Source organism: Typha latifolia, chromosome 1, assembly GCF_019914945.1.
Source record: "Typha latifolia isolate L0001 chromosome 1, TyphaL0001v2, whole genome shotgun sequence".
Taxonomy (NCBI): Eukaryota; Viridiplantae; Streptophyta; class Magnoliopsida; order Poales; family Typhaceae; genus Typha; species Typha latifolia.
Genome location: NC_133086.1, coordinates 8,672,251 through 8,690,691, shown reverse-complemented (window position 1 = coordinate 8,690,691; position 18,441 = coordinate 8,672,251). Strand labels below are relative to the sequence as shown.

Below are 18,441 nucleotides of genomic sequence, written 5' to 3'. Positions count from 1 at the left end.
GCGTCAAAGAAGCGCGTCCGGTAGGTAATAAAACAACGTTTGCTATAGTTTTGGTACAAGTCAGAACTCAAAAAAAAAAAAAAAAAAAAAAAGTGGATTCCAATATGCAATTTAACCCTTCGTCTTTTCTCTTTAATTACTGCTTCTCAATTTCCTCCAAAACAAGCTACTTAGATGGCAAGAAGTCGGTGAAAATCCCATGGAAAATACATATGACCAGGTACAAGTATGATATTCATAAGCAGTACAATATATAATCCCCACCAACTTTCTTTCCTCCACCAACCCAAGTCTTCTGCATCTGACCAACTTTGATTCCCCCCTCAACACCCAATCCTGCCCATGGATTCCCTTCCAAAACCATCAGCTCTCCCTCCACCTAATTCACTTCCAACCTCACTATATATATACATACATCCCAAAACAATACTACAACCCAAAGAAAGTGATCATATACCACAATGGCTAGAGTAGTATCTTTATCCATCTCCACTCTCCTCTCCCTCTCCTTCCTATGGATAATCAACTCCTTATTCCCCTCTCAACCACTCGTAACTACACTATCCATAATTCCCCTCCTCTTCCTGTTCCTATTCCTTCTTTCCGCCCCCAAGCCTGCCAACTCCCCTCCGGGCCCCGCCGCCGTCCCGGTCTTCGGCAACTGGCTCCAAGTCGGCAACGATCTCAACCATCGGTTCCTCGCCCGCATGGCCAAGAAGTACGGGGACGTCTTCCTCCTCCGCCTCGGCGTGCGTAACTTAGTCGTCGTCTCCGACCCGAAGCTCGCCACGGAGGTCTTGCACACGCAGGGCGTCGAGTTCGGCTCGCGGCCGCGCAACGTCGTGTTCGATATCTTCACCGCCAACGGCCAGGACATGGTCTTCACCGAGTACGGCGACCACTGGAGAAAGATGCGCCGCGTTATGACTCTGCCGTTCTTCACCAACAAGGTGGTGCAGCAGTACAAAGGGATGTGGGAGGAGGAGATGGACGCCGTGGTTAAAGACCTACGTGGCAACGACAAGGCGAGGGAGGAGGGGGTGCTCGTGCGCCGGAGGCTGCAGCTGATGCTGTACAATGTGATGTACCGCATGATGTTCGACGCGCGGTTCGAGTCCGAGTCCGACCCGATGTTCTTGCAGGCGACCCGGTTTAACTCGGAGAGGAGCAGGCTGGCGCAGAGCTTCGAGTACAATTACGGGGACTTTATTCCGGTATTGAGGCCTTTCTTGAGGGGTTATTTGGATAAGTGCAGGGACCTGCAGAGTAGGAGGCTGGCTTTCTTTAACAACAACTATGTGGAACAGAGAAGGTATTTTGGCATTTTACACCCATTCCCTTTTCACTAATTTTTAGTTATATCATCGTAGAAAGCCAAAACTTATGTACTGTTACGACTCATATCGATCAGGAAACTGATGGCCGAAAAAGGAGATAGAAACAAGCTTAGATGCGCAATAGATCACATATTAGAAGCAGAGAAGAATGGGGAAATCAGCTCAGAGAATGTGATCTATATAGTTGAGAACATCAATGTCGCCGGTAATTTCCCAAACTTTTAAAGGATCAAAATTTGTTATCATCCTAGCTATATATATATATATATATATATATATATATAATATGTCTATAGCTAAACTGAAGGAATTGATGATGAACTTTGCAGCCATAGAGACTACACTGTGGTCAATGGAGTGGATTATCGCCGAGATAGTGAACCATCCGGCCGTCCAAGACAAGATTCGACGGGAGATCAACGACGTCCTCGGCGACGAGCCGGTGTCGGAGGCTAACCTACAGAGGCTACCCTACTTGCAAGCCGTTGTGAAGGAAACCCTAAGGCTCCACTCCCCAATTCCGCTGCTAGTCCCCCATATGAACCTCGAGGAAGCGAAGCTGGGAGGATACACAATTCCCAAGGGAACAAAGGTGGTGGTGAACGCGTGGTGGCTGGCGAACAACCCGGAGTGGTGGGCGAAACCCGAGGAGTTCAGGCCCGAGAGGTTCTTGGAGGAGGAAGAAGGCGTCGATGCGATTGTCGGCGGCAAAGTAGACTACAGGTTCCTGCCCTTCGGGTTCGGCCGGCGGAGTTGCCCCGGGATTATATTGGCGTTGCCGATTTTGGGGATCGTCGTCGGGAAATTGGTCAAGAGTTTCGAATTACTTCCGCCGCCGGGGCTCGACAAGATTGATGTGACGGAGAAAGGAGGCCAATTTAGCTTGCACCTGGCGAACCACTCCGTCATCGCCTTCCGGCCGATTGAAGCGTAGTTAACATCAAGATGTTCGAAATACAAAACTAGAAAGAAATAAAAAGGAAGTGGTAGCATTTCAAATTGATACCAATTTGGGAACGTATACCATTTTCTTATAGCAGATATTGGGTGCGTTGCAGTGTTCGGTCGATTTTATCAACTTGTATACATTTATTGGTTTCAATGTAATGGTTTGTTACTCTCGTGTATTCTCTGCATCCTAGTTTGCCGTGTGTTTCCATAACATAATTAAGTGAGAAATTTAGAAAAAAATATAGTATGATTTTGTGAAGCTATCACTTTTTTTTTTCCCAATGCTTTTAATACACTAAAATTATATATAGATATATATTTTTAGTAAGTAGGAGTAGTTAAGACTTTTTTTTTTTATAACTGAGAGAAAAGAAAACATGGATATAATAAAAGAAAATGAGTGCTAAGAGCCCCCAGTTGTCTAAAATTTATTGCATGCAGCAAAGAGTCTCTTCTTCGTCACATTTTTACTGTTATAATAGTCCAACAGTAATGAGTTTGAGTCAAGCTTTAGCCCTTAGGTATCCTTGATATTTAGTTTTGAACCAAAATTTTAACAAGGCATACAATGTTCTAATTTCGTTAGTAGGTAAGTAGGGTTGTCATAGAATATGGGGCCATATGATAGATACTCCCCCCTTACCTTACCTGAATCCATAGAAATGGGTATCCAATAAGTTAGGATTTATGTACTAGAGAGAGAAAAACAGATCGAGTGTTAAGACTTTTAAACAAAAAGTTCCGACAACTTTTGAGCCATTGATTTTGTGCCTTCGTATCGTACTTTTGAGCCATTAATTGTGACTAATCAAACATAACGGATGAGCCTAGACTAATATTAAATTATAATATTTTTTTAATCTAATTTGATTAAAAAAATACAAGATTAAGGAGATAATAGATTATAAAATTAATTAAGTTGGAATGGGACTCAATCAGACCATATTGCACCCTGTGATCAGGCAAATCGTGATCAATACATCTAGCAATTAGCTGATTTGAACCATTCAAAGTGGATTCAGGACAACCAAATGGATCCATTGGTATGCATTTCCTGGACCCGAAATGCGATCCGATCCGAACCCGAGTTGACTCCCATCGACGAGCCCGTTTGATGGACTCCTTTTCGCATGAAAGGAAAAGGGCGGAGCTTCCCACGCCCACATCACACTCGCCTCGATTCCATCGATCCCCATCTTAATCCCACCGCCCTCTCTTACTTCGTCCTTTTAACGATCTCCTCCTCTTCTCCAACGCCGTCCTGTCATCCCTCCACGAATCCTTGTAATCTATCACGTTTCTGCTCCATTTCGACAGGTACTTCTTGCGTCAGATCCCACGGTTTGTGTAGTTATCTACCGTTTTGGTCGCCAAAGAAGGCATTTTTTCTACCATTTCTCTACTTGAATTGAAGTGGGATGTTTTTCCCCCCTCCTATGCGTCTCATGGTTGTAGGCATTCGATTCTAGTATGGACTCGTTGCTCGTCTGCAAGTCTGTCAGCTCGCCACCTGTAAGTTGGCACCCATTGCTTAGATCTTCGATTTTCTAAATTAGGTTTATTTTCGAGTGTTTATGCTGCCAGTGTTCTTAGATGGACATATATATAATAACTATATTGTTATATGTTGGTTTCTGATATTTGATAGATTAAAGTTTGCATGGTTTGCTCTTAAGTCATTTACATTCTACTTTTGGAACCTGGAAAAAAGAGAGAATTAAATGAATTTAGAAGTTTCATTTTCTCAAATTAGGCATTCCGAAGTAAAATAACCAATAATAAGTTCAATTGATTGAATGATCTCTATAAGTGGGAAAAAAAAATTAGATATTGTTAGTATAAATTTCATTTGATTGTTGAAATTCTAGTTCTTAAATGTACCTTGAAAACGAAAGGTTTAAAGCCTTACTCTCTCCTTTTCCCAAGAAAGTGAATACAGTTCTCTATGATTTCAGTTGAATTTATACCAAATAGAATCAATTGAATCTGGCTTGATAGGGTTCCAATATTATCCCATTTGAGGTTTTTTTTTCTACTTATGATGCCTGTTCTAACAGTTCAGGATCTTAGAAGTCTTGACTGCATTGGGTAAGAGTTGCATGCTTGTAGTTGGTCTTAATTGTATCTTTGGAGTAGCGAGCAATGTTGCTCTTGGGTTCTGCTTGTCATACGATTTTGAATTCAAGTATTATCAATCTCTTTGTACTTAGTCTATTGAATGATTATTTATTGCTATTCACTTAATTATGTGTTTAAAAATTCAGATATCTGATGTATACTGTTTCTGAATGATGTAATTTGGCTCTTGTTTTTGGTTTTGTCTGTGCAATTCTTCTGCACTTGTTTGAGCTTGATTTCATTATGACCTTTTCTAAGTCATTCTTTGTCGACCTAAATTCATGACATTTCTGTGAGAAAGGGGTTATTCATCGGACCTGCTAGAGGAATAAGGAGCTCACAATGTAGTTTTATGGTGGGAAATTCTCCAAACTTCCGCAAGATAAGCCTTCCCAGTCAACGAACTGCTCGTGCAGTAAGAATCTCAAGGAAATGCGGAGGAGCTCTTGGTGCAACATGCCGGGATGAGAAGATTCTTGTGGCCAATAGAGGTGAAATTGCAGTCCGGGTGATTCGAACTGCACATGAGATGGGCATACCATGTGTTGCAGTTTACTCCACAATAGATCAAGATGCTCTTCACGTGCGACTTGCAGATGAGTCTGTTTGCATTGGTGAAGCACCAAGTAGTCAATCGTAAGTGATGTGTTTGTTTCTGTAAGCTGAGAGCTGTATATATAAACCTATTGCAAAATCATCATCCTGCTACTTCTGCCAAACATTTCCTTTCTCCAATTCTGTAAACTGGTATTGTTATCTAAGTATTGTCCTTCTTAACAATTTTCTTTTAATGTATTAACTGGGAGATAACCATTGGAAAAAAAAGCTTTATCATGTGTCTTTGTGGTGACAGATATCTCTTTATCCCAAATGTTTTATCTGCTGCTGTTAGCCGTGGATGCACGATGTTGCATCCTGGGTATGGTTTCCTGGCTGAAAATGCTGGTTTTGTTGATATCTGCAAGGAGCATGGGATCAATTTCATTGGGCCTAATGTAAGCAATCTTTCTACATATTATTTTTTTACGAAATGAGTATGACTTAAGGTACTTTTCATCTATTATTTATTTTATATTTGTGAATAATTTACCATTTATGGTGGATGGTGTTATCTAATCTGAGGTGGAAGGTCTATATCTGTGATGTATGATGTTCTCAATAAATTCATAACTAAGTACTTGATGGATAAGTGCAATAACATCACATGCAGTACGAACTGATTACTTGTGTAATGGTCCATGGATGATTGTGGTGTATCAAGTTTCAGGGATGTGATTACTAGTTGGACGAAGCATAAGTTTGATCTTTAGTAGTTAAATTTGTTGGAAAGGAAGGTGCATGACTACATGTAAAAGATGGTTGATATCTAACAGGTCAAAATGATCTAGAGAAGGAACTCTATTGCTAATCATTGTTTTATTAATTAAGAGGAATTTCTGAGTTGGAGGGTTTCTGTATGCACTTGCGGGACAATCCTATATCTTGGAAGAATACAAAGATAAGAGTTCAGGAAAATTAAGAGCATATAATAAATATTATGGTCTGTATCACATTTGTAAGCGCTCATTGGCAGAAGGCATGAGTTGAGATTTTTTTAGAAATAAATCTAATTACATGAACTGCTGAAAATAATGAGAAGACAAGGATTAAGCCACATGGGAAATGGATGTGAAGTGTCTGCAAGTATACATGTCAACAATCATGTGGGATTAAATCATGCGTGAGCAGTATTTTTAAGCAGATTTATGGTGACCCATTCTTGTCTAGTAAGACAAGAAGGTAATGTATTGAATTGTTGGGATGGATTCCAAGTCTTAACTACTTGTAACTCAAATTATATTATATTCAAGATTGTGGCTTGATGCTGAGTAAGAGAATTAAAGCAATAAAATGACCTTGAAAAATACAGGATTTAGCAATGATTTGATCAAAATTTATTTTCAAACAACCTTCTATATGTATCAAGGAATGAAATATGAAATTTTAATAACTTGCTTGAACATGAGGAACTGTGACTCAAAAAGGATTTCCTTATGCAATGGTCTTTTTTCTGGCATTTCTGCTTTGCATACTTCCAGCCGCAGTAGACCATTCACCCTAGTGCAGGGCAAATTTTGTACTGTTTTGTTCATCCCATCTGCCATTAGGGCAGTGCAGTAAGTTTATTTAAACTTTTACTGCCTAAACCACATTGTAAATAATCTGATGCTAGCAATTAGGTGTGCTTCAAGTCTTTTTCCATACTTCAGTAAAGATCTTATATTATTATAAAAATGAAATGCATGCATGCTTTGGCAGCCTGACAGCATTCGGGTTATGGGTGACAAATCTACAGCTAGGGAAACAATGAAAAAAGCTGGAGTCCCAACTGTACCTGGGAGTGAGGGATTATTGCAGGTACTCTGATACTTTCTTGAATATAACCTCACTTCAAAATTTTCATTGAGCATCCTTTTTGAAATCTTAAAATCTATATTGCTTCTTGATTTGGTGATCTGATCTGACCTAATATTTGCAGTCAACAGAGGAAGCTGTCAAGCTAGCCCATGAGATTGGTTTCCCCGTGATGATCAAGGTATCTTGCTTGTCTGGTAATTTGTATTAAAACCTCCTCATATGCCATATTACTTAGTTTAATAAAAAAAACATGCTTGGCACACCGGCCATAGAAGTGGATGCTTTGTTTCAAGTCAAAAAAAAAAAGAAATACATCACGGTGGTTTACAGATCATAGGAAGCTTTGTTTTCTGTCTTTATTTTTTTCTTCTTGTTGAAGATTGGGAAAATGTGATCTGAAGTAAGAACTTTATTATATCTTGCTTACCATGGTTTTATATGACCTCTTTTTTATGTATCATTGGTGTGAATAAGAGGATTCAAGATTCAAACAAAAAGATTACATCATTTTTATCTTATGATCTGATTGCCTTGACAAAAAAGTTAATATTTGGTCACCATGAGTTTTCTGCGCTTTCACATGCATGAATTTTGAGATTTAAATGTTCATTTTACTGGGAAATTATAATAAGAAAGTATTGCTTGAGGCATTTATAATACAATAGTTTCTTATGCCTGCCAAGAGCAACAAGAACACCAATCTGAATTCCTACATAAATATCTTGTAGAACAATAAGATGAGTTGCCTTGTGACTCTAGTGAGGCTTAATATCAGCTGGCAATGGATGGTATACTCATTGCTCTATAGTGTTATTTCTTTGTATTTTAAATCAGTTTATAGTTTTAGTAAATTATTCCAAAAGTTTGGAACTGTCCTTTTGAATATTTAGAGAAAGTGACTCCAGTATTTTCATTGCGCGGAATTTATTTCTGTGCAAGTTTGGTTCCTGTCAACTCCTTTTAAATGGGTTTTTGTTTAAGTAAGCTAGATTTTTTTTTTCTTCATTAAAATTTTAATTTCTAGATTTGAAGTGCGGAAATTATTTCCTTGCAAGTTTGGTTACTGTCGATTACTTGAAATTGGACTCTTGTTAAGTAAGCTAGATTTTTTTTCTTCACTAAATTCTTATTTTCTAGTTTTGAAGTGTAGAGAGTCCTCTTAGCTTTCATATTGAGAGCAACTGTTTTCTCTAATGGCGGCAGATCCAATTAATCTTGTCTCATGTTACGATTTTCTTCTTTGCTTTGTAGGCAACAGCTGGTGGTGGCGGCCGTGGAATGCGTCTAGCTAACGAACCTGACGAATTTGTTAAGCTGCTTCAGGTATGCCATGTGCCCAAACTATTTTAGTGTGTCGTGCTAAAATCGTCTTTTTTCACAAGTCGACCCTGAATAGTTGGAACCAAACTTTTGGTTCTTTTCAACCTTCTGCATTTAGTATTATCCGGTTGTGAGAATATTTTAGTTTGAAGATTTTGTAGTGCTTGCAAATTGCAATACGATCTACAAAATCTTTATGTTTCTATATGTATAGGGCCTGTTGTATTTTGTCAATCATGCCTGGCGAGTAATAAAATGACAAGGAACTAATAGATACTCCTTTCTAGTTCACTCTTTTTTTGTTCCTTTTGTTTTCCCATTGTGATCTTATGAAATCATTATGATTGTCACGACCCGAAATAGGAATCATGACCATGCACCTCAATATGCTTGAGATACACGAAGCCTTATTAATACTTTCTAAGTGTACGATGACAAAAATAAATAAACGAAGATCTGCTTTATTAAATTTAAACTAATTGCAATAATTATAAAACAATGTCATTGTTTTATGAGTCTCTAAATGAAATAAATTTAGCTTATAATCTAAAGCATAAGATTCAAAAGAGCGAAAAAGTAAATAGGTGGATGCTAAGTAGAGGTGGAATCCGGGTACGTTTCGCTCAGTCGCCACGCTAACTATTACCTGAGATAGATAAATAAATAAATAAAAAAAGAAATCCATGAGCCAACAACTATAGCTCAGTGAGTGGAATCCACTTGAAAACCAAATAAATTAAAAAAAAACTAAAATCAACAATATACATAATAATTTGTAATAGGCATGCTCTTTAAATAATGATAATGATAACAATATAGAGTCACAACTTGTAACCTTGCACAGTTTCAACATATTAACATCTTTCCAATATTTATACTGTCATATGTCTCAATGGATCTATACCCTGTAGATCCACATCAACTAGAAGTTACCTCGAGATGATGCTCGGGACTTTTATTCATAGCTGATCCGGTTAGGGTCATTAGATGGTATCATTATGTGATCAGCACACTCTGTCTTTTTCACTAACCATTGAGATAAATTAGAGTCACCTAGAAAATTTCTCATTCATCCTAGGACTGTTCCCTAACCCCGCTAGAGTCATCGCAGGTGATCGATTTACGACTTTTTCCCTGGGCTTTTAGATAAACTTGAGTCATCACGGAAAACCGCAAGCAATTTATACCAAGACTGTTCTCTAAGTCATACCAATACTAGTCTCATTTTTTTTTTCACTAAAATTTAATATTTGCACAAGGTATGGCGATGCACTGAGTATAATGATTAAATGTACACAAAAAATGTAACAATTAAATTTGTACGTAAGGATGAAATAAATAATTTTTGCACACAAGAAAATTATATGGTCGACAAAGGTACGAAATATATAAAATAAATATGTGAGTGAACCCACTCACTTGAGTCTAGGCAAGACAACCGAAATCTCAAATCTCTAGCTCACGTACTAAAAATCACCACTTTTAATAATAAATAATAATACAATTTTCAATTTGAATAATATCAATATTTTTAAAATTTAAAAAAGAACTAAAATGGGTTAAATTACCCATTGGATTGGGCTAGGCTACTACTGGCCCGACTCATTCCAAAAAAATAAAACTAATCGGGCTAGGCCAAGACCCAGCCAAAATAAGTGGATTGGGCTATGGGCTAACCCGCAGCCCACCCATTTAAGTAGTTCGGGTCGGGTTTTTGGATCCGAAATCCAAACCCGAACCCGAACCCGAACTCAAAAGAAAAGGGTTGGCTTGGGTTAAACCTGAGCCCCACCCAATTTCTTTTCTTCCCACGACCGACACGAGGAAGAGAAAAGTTGAGGGAGAGAGTGACCGCCAGCGGCGGTTCACGACCACTCTCAAGCCCCTCGACTCTCTCTCTCTCTCACGACTTCGTCGTCCTCACAAGGTGGAGGAGAATCCACCGCAGACGGCCGACTCCAAAGCCGACGACGACTGGAGCCACGAGGGTTTTCCCAGAAGGCAACCATGGCGTAATGCCAACGACTTGGAGCTCTTAAGCACGAACAGTAGCAGTCCAAAGCTGCCGATCAGCCTGATTTGCCGATGAAGCCGCAAAACTCAATTTAGGTATTTTCATTTTACCTTATTAAACTTTAATTAAAATTGAGAGGTGGGAGAGGGCTTACCAAGGAGTCACATGGTTGTCTCCCATGGCTCCGGCGGCACTCCGGCAGACCGATTCCATGCGTGACTCTGACGGTGAGAAAGAAGAAAATGAAGGAGGAGAAGAAGAAAAGGGAAAATGAGGCTGTGTGTGTGTGGGGGGTTGAGGAGAGAGAGAGAATTAGGGTTTAATTTATAGATTAAAAATCCAAATCTAATTTAATTCGGATTCGGCGAGATCTCTGCTGCGCCTCATCGCGTGCCGGAGAGGGAGAGGGGAGGGGGCTGCACATGCAGAGCACGTGCACCCTCCTCTCTCAACACTTTTTTTTTTTCCGGTTCTTACAATGATGACTTCAGATGGATGTGATATGATACAGGTACACTCTTCTGTGTGCTTGTCAGTCCTTTTACTTGTGTAAAGACTAAAGGGTTTATATGACTTATTCTGTGTGCTAAAGATTTCTGCAAAAAGATGCAAGATGCATGCAGTTTATGCTGCTAATGAATTAAAAATCATCCAACTAATATGGCAAATGATCTGCTATCTGGATCTTTGGATGCTAAGATATGAATCTGACTTCCATGTTCCACCATTGTGCAACTTGATAGCTTCTTTACTAATATACATACATATATATATATATATATATATATATTCTGAGTTCCTTCTTTCAAACAGTTCTAAACTTTTGGAATGTAGAGTTTCTTGTAATTATGTTCTGAATAAAACTCACTGGTATGGGTTTCTGCAGCAAGCGAAGAGTGAAGCAGCAGCTGCATTTGGTAATGATGGGGTTTATCTAGAGAAGTACATCAAGAATCCAAGGCATATTGAATTTCAGGTAATTGATAAGACTAATAATATATGCATTGCACTTGGAAAAAGCTTCTCTCCATGTTCCTAAGATATTTGAGGCTTAAATAGTATGATTAATGAAATAATTCGATCTTGTGCAAACTGATCATTCAGGTTCTTCTGTTTTCTTTGGCATTATTTTATGAGTGTAAATTTATAAACAACATTCTGATATTCTTTTAAACAGATGTTGTATACATTTTCCGTTACTTGATTGTAATTTGCTGATGTTTCTGCAACTCAGCATAATTTTGATTCAGCAATTGTTTTCCAACACCTATAATTCTATATAGCACATGGCATTTTTCCAGAACTTCGAAGTCCAAAATTAGTATTAATTTGGCTGAAAAAATTCTGCAAGTTGCTACGGAATAATGTTAGTGTGCTTAATCATAGAAACAGAAAAAAAAATCATGAATAGTATTATTTCTATTTTTATTGCAGATGATGTTCACATGTTCGACCTACATAATGTTTACATGTTCGATAAAAAATAATCATGTGTGAATCAGTTTATTGCTTTTGCAGAAAATATCGTGTAATGCTACTTCATACAAATAGGTGAATAAATTAGATGTAGTAGTGCATCCTTTGTTCTCGTTTGCTTTATGTTCACTTTTGGATGTGCAAGTCTAACATAGATCCTTGCCTGGTCATAACAGGTTCTTGCAGACATGTATGGAAATGTTGTTCATTTTGGGGAGCGTGATTGCAGCATTCAGGTAATTTTATAAGCATTGCCTGTTTCTTATTAAACTCTGCATGAGAAACTTCCTGCTTATTGACTTGAATTGATTGATATAGCTAGCAGGTGACAATAGGGGTGTAAACGAGCCGAGCCTGAGCGAGCCTGCTCTGGCTCAGGCTCGGCTCAAAATTAGTTTCGAGCCTCATAATGTTGCTCAGGCTCGGCTCAGCTCAACCCGAGCCGAGCTCGAGCCGAGCCTAAGCGAGCTCGAGGCGAGGCGAGCAAAGCTCGAGCTCGATTAGAGGCGGTGGCGACGTGGGCCGGTGGCGACGTGGGCGGTGGCGACATGGACAGCGGCTTGCCGAAGGAGTCGGAGACGAATGGAGGAGGCCAACGACGAAGGAGGAAGAGGAGGAGGAGGAGGAGGAGGCCGACGGAGAGGAAGGCGTGGCGCCGTGGTGGTGGCTTGCCGTCGTTGCCGATGGAGGCCGACGGGGAGGGAAGAGTGAAGGTGATCAGGTGGATGAGGGTGAGAGTGAAGATGAGGGTGGGGTGGGGAATTGAGGATGGGGAAGGTGGTGATGGGAAAGGTGAAGTAATTAATGAGGGTGGGGTAGGTGAGGGTAGGTGAGGGTGGGGTAGGTGAGGGTGATGAATATTGTGTTACGGGTGAGAATGAGTTAGTGAGGGACACGTGGCAATATTTCTTTATGCCACGTGTCCTTAGTCATATGGAGTCAGGCTATCGAGCCTATCGAGCCGAGCCTGAGCGAGCCGGCTCCAGCTCAGGCTCGGCTCGATATTAATTTCGAGCCTATTATGATGGCTCGGGCTCGGCTCAGCTCTGATCGATCCGAGCCGGACTCGAGCTTCACCCGAGCCAAGCCCGAGCCGAGCCCGAGCTGCTCGTCAAACCTGACAGCCCTAGGTGACAAATAACAACTATTCAGAGGAGAAGAATACTTTTGAACTTTGTTAAGCAGTTACTTAAATAAACTCAGATATTGCTTCAATCTAATGTCATTAACTATTGATAACTGGCTGATGCATTTGCTCCCCTTTTTTTCTCTTTAGATCGCATTAAGAGCGAGGTGAATGTTAGTTTGTTGAACTCATTAACAGAAGGCCTTCTTGATATATTGGTTTTTCTAGTTGTACATATATCTCACTTTTAGTTTTTCTCTAATCAGTCTAGCATTTAATATTTTAATCCTGAACAGGAATAAGAGCTGTTTATTCTCTTCGGTAGACATGTATGAGTTCTTGAATGTTTCAAGAATCAAGATATTTTCCTCAAACACTCCAAATGGCAGTTTAAACTTAAAACTGGATCTGATTCCATGTGACTCAGTGGAAAGTCCTGAAGAGACTGAATTAAAGGCTTAATTCCCTTAAACCATATAAACCGGTACCAAGAGTGGTTGGGAGTTGATCTTGTCCATAATTTAAAATCTAAGTTTGGGATTAAGGCACATATTAACAAAGAGCATAACATGTCACACATCAGTTTATTCTATAGTTATTAAGACGATGCTTGTACCGAGATTATCAACGAAAAACATAGTGCATAAATGCTGTATCAGGATAAGCATAATGCAAATGCAGATATCTTGCCCACATTTAGGATAATTATGAGTGGCAACTTGACACTGACATGCTTTCTGTAAATGTGGTTCTCTTTCTGATTCTATATAGAGCAAGGTAGGTGTCAACTTGACCAGTCTTTCATTTCTCATTAAAATTGCTGCAATTTTCCGTGATAAACCCACTTTTCTTATCATCACCAGTAAGCACCACTCCACATATTTGAGGTATGGATACATTCTGTAAGTAATTTTTTTGGTTATTTTGGCAGAGAAGGAACCAAAAACTCCTAGAAGAAGCTCCCTCTCCTGCTTTGACTCCAGAACTTCGTAAAGCTATGGGTGATGCAGCTGTTGCTGCAGCTGCATCTATAGGTTATATTGGTGTTGGAACTGTGGAATTTCTCTTGGATGAAAGAGGTTCATTCTACTTTATGGAAATGAACACCAGGATCCAGGTGTGTATGATATCCATGTGCATCCCTGTTTCCACATCTACTAAATTCTTGATATTTTTTTGTAAATAACTCTTTTCTTTTCTTTTTTTTTTTTGTTGCGAAACCAGGTTGAGCACCCTGTAACTGAAATGATTTCTTCAACTGATTTGATTGAGGAACAAATTCGTGTAGCTCTTGGAGAGAGGCTGACATACAAGCAGGTAAAGTTGGACTTTTTCAAACTAAGTTGAGGAAATAATAGATCAGATCTAATGTGTAAAATCTGCAGGAGGACATTGTTTTGAGAGGGCATTCAATTGAGTGCCGCATCAATGCAGAAGATGCGTTTAAAGGATTCCGTCCGGGGCCTGGTACTTCCCCCTTTTCTGTTAATTCGGAAGGACTAAATTCTAGTAAACCACTCTTGATGTGGTGCTTATGAGGGAAACTTACTTTTAAATTTTGCACTATTTTTCTCTTTTAGTTTTCAGAATTATGTTGATAAAGAATTTTAACTTATTATTACATAATAAATGTTGGCTTGGAGTTGCTTAAGAATATCTTTGGCATGTCCTTATATCTGTAAGATTTGTTTTTCCTTTTCAAATTGCAGGGAAGATTACTTCTTACTTACCTTCTGGAGGTCCATTTGTGAGAATGGATAGTCATGTTTATCCAGGCTATGTGGTTCCCCCAAGCTATGACTCCCTACTAGGAAAGGTGCACAAGTTTGGTTCTTACTTTCATCTATACTATCAATTATCAAACGATGTGTCCTGCAAATTTTCACCCATATAATCAAGAAAAAAGTTGTCTGAGTAACCCTGCTCTTTAGTGCCATATGATATCCTTGTAGCAATAGTTTCAATTGGGTGTAGTTCTTAAAATTCAAGTCTTTAAGTTTATAGTTCTAACATTTATAAATCTGTGCTCATTTGTCTAGCTTATTGTCTGGGCACCAACTAGGGAGAAAGCAATTGACCGGATGAAAAGAGCTCTTGATGACACCATCATCACAGGTCAGTTGCCCCTTGACGAATCTGCCCACTTGTTTATGGATTAAACATCTCCTAAGTAAATTTATCTTCGATATCATGCATGCTTTTCAATGATACCCATCCTATATGTAGCCCAGATTTATTCAGAGGTTTCTCTCTTTCATGACTTTGTTTCCCTGTCATTTCTCTTTGATGGTAGAGAAGAGTCGAAATATCAACAATGTATTTTAAGCTGTATGTTTTGACTTTTGATATTTTCCTACCATTATGTTATACTATTGAAGGATCTTTGATGTTCATTCTACTATGTGCAAAACTGTTGGTTTTGCTGATTACCTACAAATATCAACTGATTCTACATTGTTTTGTAGTTCTACTATTAAAATATCTTTCCTGTTCATACTGCTAATAGGAAGTTGTAACCAGTCAATCCATTTTCTTCCCTATGAATAAGACTAGAGATTTTATTGTCAATAGCTTTGATTCATCAAATTAGGAAGCCTCGGAAAACCTTCATCTTGCCTATGTTATTGTGGGATAAAAGATGTCATGCAATTGATGGATATTTCTTTTTTTTTATTCCATAACTAATTATCAATTTTTTTCCTTTTACAGGAATCCCTACAACCATTGATTACCATAAGCTAATACTAGAAATTGAGGTATAGCATTGTTGAACTTGCAATGATTCATGTACTAAAACATATTTAAAATTTTTGAACTCATTTTTGTTTTTATATATTCTTATGGAATCTGCAGGATTTTAGAAATGGAATAGTAGATACTGCGTTCATACCCAAGCATGAGAAGGATTTGGCTGCGGTCAGTATTACTTGCTCCCTCTTTGATCACTTTCCCTGTATGCAGCCATGCATTCCTGTGATATCTGCTTAGAAACTACATACTATTTGGATGTCTAGCACAGCTATATCCTTTTCCTATATTTATATAGCTAGGTGTCAGAAGATAATAAATTTATTTACTATGAAGTACATATTTTGAATCAAAAACATGGTTGATAGCTTATAGCTACATTCAAGGATATTCTCTAGTTGCATTTATACAGGTAATTGAGATTATTAGAGCAATGATCTTAACAGATAAACCATCTAGCTACTCTATTACGTGACTGGCTTGTGAGTCGTCCGAGTTCTCCTGGCTTGTAACGTTGAAGTGATACTAATATGACTACATTATTGTTTGGAAAGAAGTAAAAACAGAATTCTGCTTATAAAGATAACTAGATATATGCCATGCTTCTCTTAATTTTTCAGCTTTGATCATTTTACTCCATTATGACAGATGCATTTTCTACTAAGCGTTGAATTATTTGATAATCTTGGGAAGTAAACTTTTGTAAGAATTCAGAGATTCAATCCTTGTATGAGTAGCCTTCAGATAGATCATTGATGTGCTTATGATCAACGTTCATTGTACTCTTTACTCTTTCTACAGTCATGTCATTGTTAATAAACTCATTGCTGCAAAGATAAGTAACACTATACTTCCCAATGCAGCCTCAAAAGCTGGTACTATCTACAGCAGAGAAAGAGCTTGCTGGAATCAGCAATTAAGACAATATCATGTATTTCCTAAATGAATCTATCGTCCGTGATGCAGAATAATGTTAATTATTCTCAGACCCTTCAATTTTTTTTGCTAAAGTTCAATTATCCAAATTGTGAAGATATATCAGAATGAATCAATTAGCTAAAGCTTTGAAGTTAATGAGTATGCCATTCAGCATGGAGATTATTCTTGGAACTTTGAGCTGTTGCTTATTTGAAGGACCATTATTTCCAATTACTGCATGAATTGAACTGAACAAGGGGCCAATCTTTCCAAGTACATTTGACATAGAGGCTCATATAAGAAGGGTTGGACAACCGAGGGTAATAGAAATGGGATTGCCTTACCCCAACCTATTGCCAACAATGCTTGGATAAATAGAGATTGTAATCTATCTTATTGATTTTTCCGTTATCTTTTATTTCAAGGAATATTGATGCGTAGTGCTATGAATCACAGTGCCGAGTGTCTGATTTCTGGATGTATTGATTGATTTTTGACTTTTTTTTATATGAGTTTAATATGTTTCTATTTGAGTTAAGTTTGGAATTCATAGGATATTTCTTGAGATGATTGGATACTGTGATTTCAATGATTTTTAGGCTCTATTCATGACTGATTTTATGTTCTAGAAGTCTTAAGATTTATTGTTTTTGGATCCAAATTGGAAATTCTGCAAGAATTCTACCTGATTTTTATCAGCCTTCGAAGTCCTCCTCGGCTTCTTACCACCTTGATCGTTTGAGCTTGAACTGGAGATCTCCTTTTCTTACCTTGGTCTTTGAATTAGGCATGGATTTGCTAGATCTTCACTGATATAAGGTAAATTAATTCTTTCTTGTTTTCATTTCGGATTGGATTTGAGATTTCATGAATTCTGTGATAAAAACTTGGGGGTTTTGCATGAGTCTTCTTATTTCTAGACCACGGTTAATTCGAAAGGGAAGACAAAGACTACGTCTCCAAAGATTTTCAAAGATCCATTATACTTCAAACCTACAAGATGAGGCTGTTTTGATGGAGAGGGAGATAGATAGTACTACAATCGTCACATCTTTCCCCTCTTGCCTCCTGGAGCATAAACCGAGCTATTGCCATTAGAAGCTTTCCTTTCGCGGATGAGATGGGTGGCTTGCTGCTGGTCCTCATCACTCTCTGCAGAGCTATGCATTCCGAGAAGCATTACAGAGCATGGGAGAATGCCATTGATCTACTCAAAGAGTCATGCCTTTGTGAGATCCTTAAATTAGGGTTTTAGGTAGGAAAGCTTGGAGTCTGATATCTATCTGTGAGGCAGTGTTTTTTGTGTTGTTCCCTACGGCCTGACAATCATTAGGGCTGGTAAACGCGATGGAAGAAATAGTGGCCGAAAGAAGTGGTTATAATCCAATTTGGCATCTTCAAAGTCTTGAGGTCCTCTCTATCAACATCATATGTTATTTAAAGTAAGATCATATGGAAAGTGGTATTGCCCGGGCTGTTAAAATAATAAGCAGCCGAGCTGAGCTTGATCTTGAAGCTAGACTCAAAATTAAATTTGAGGTAAGCTTGATCTTGAGCCGGCTCATTGAGTCAGCTCCATAAGACTCACTTGCAGTTTTTTAAAATAATTATCTTTATTATTTGTAATTTATATTTTTATAGTTAAATTATATTTTATTTTAAGTTTGATTTAAGTCTAAATTAATTCAAATTTGTTTAGACTTAAAAATGACTTGAATTGATAAGACTTGAAATTGAGTCGAACTTATTTAGCCAATCTTTCGGTACAGATCGATCTTGAGAATGCCTGTCATCGTAGAGAAATCGTCTTCAAATGCTTATGTATACCTAAAACTGAAATCCGAGCACTTAAACAAATGAAGTATCTCTCCTCACACTTTCATAGACGTATGCTCCTCAAGGAATCTAGAACTCATGTACACAATACTTTAATCTCCTGAAGTTCCGTCAAGTCCCTTTGCTGCTACTTGCTAATATTTTACACAGTGTGAGGAACACCTCTAATTCGTATTAGCAGAATTAGTTAAGAAAAATTT

The 18,441-nt window shown here is 38.3% G+C and overlaps 2 protein-coding genes across 2 annotated transcripts; both read left to right on the top strand.

Moving 5' to 3' along the window:
- The first annotated feature begins 283 nt into the window (after positions 1–283).
- Positions 284–2,458, top strand: LOC140782280 (cytochrome P450 CYP73A100-like). Its single transcript, XM_073128768.1, has 3 exons — positions 284–1,312; positions 1,412–1,542; positions 1,667–2,458. Exons 1-3 carry the CDS (start codon positions 462–464, stop codon positions 2,269–2,271), a joined length of 1,587 nt encoding a protein of 528 aa, XP_072984869.1. The 5' UTR covers positions 284–461; the 3' UTR covers positions 2,272–2,458.
- Positions 2,459–3,412: 954 nt separating this feature from the next.
- On the top strand, positions 3,413–16,597 carry LOC140795004 (biotin carboxylase 1, chloroplastic). Its single transcript, XM_073147366.1, has 17 exons — positions 3,413–3,605; positions 3,744–3,800; positions 4,708–5,042; positions 5,260–5,401; positions 6,705–6,803; positions 6,925–6,981; positions 8,055–8,126; positions 11,024–11,113; positions 11,790–11,849; positions 13,671–13,856; positions 13,964–14,056; positions 14,125–14,206; positions 14,449–14,555; positions 14,779–14,854; positions 15,449–15,495; positions 15,593–15,655; positions 16,351–16,597. Exons 2-17 carry the CDS (start codon positions 3,759–3,761, stop codon positions 16,405–16,407), a joined length of 1,608 nt encoding a protein of 535 aa, XP_073003467.1. The 5' UTR covers positions 3,413–3,605; positions 3,744–3,758; the 3' UTR covers positions 16,408–16,597.
- The last annotated feature ends 1,844 nt before the right edge of the window (positions 16,598–18,441 follow it).

Bases quoted from the DNA above. Each gene is read 5' to 3' on its own strand.
- LOC140782280 (XM_073128768.1), top strand. From the start codon at position 462: ATGGCTAGAGTAGTATCTTTATCCATCTCCACTCTCCTCTCCCTCTCC. The intron at 1,313-1,411 runs GTATTTTGGCAT...CATATCGATCAG, and splicing joins AACTATGTGGAACAGAGAAG to GAAACTGATGGCCGAAAAAG. The intron at 1,543-1,666 runs GTAATTTCCCAA...TGAACTTTGCAG, and splicing joins TGAGAACATCAATGTCGCCG to CCATAGAGACTACACTGTGG.
- LOC140795004 (XM_073147366.1), top strand. From the start codon at position 3,759: ATGGACTCGTTGCTCGTCTGCAAGTCTGTCAGCTCGCCACCT. The intron at 6,804-6,924 runs GTACTCTGATAC...TAATATTTGCAG, and splicing joins GGAGTGAGGGATTATTGCAG to TCAACAGAGGAAGCTGTCAA. The intron at 8,127-11,023 runs GTATGCCATGTG...GGGTTTCTGCAG, and splicing joins AATTTGTTAAGCTGCTTCAG to CAAGCGAAGAGTGAAGCAGC.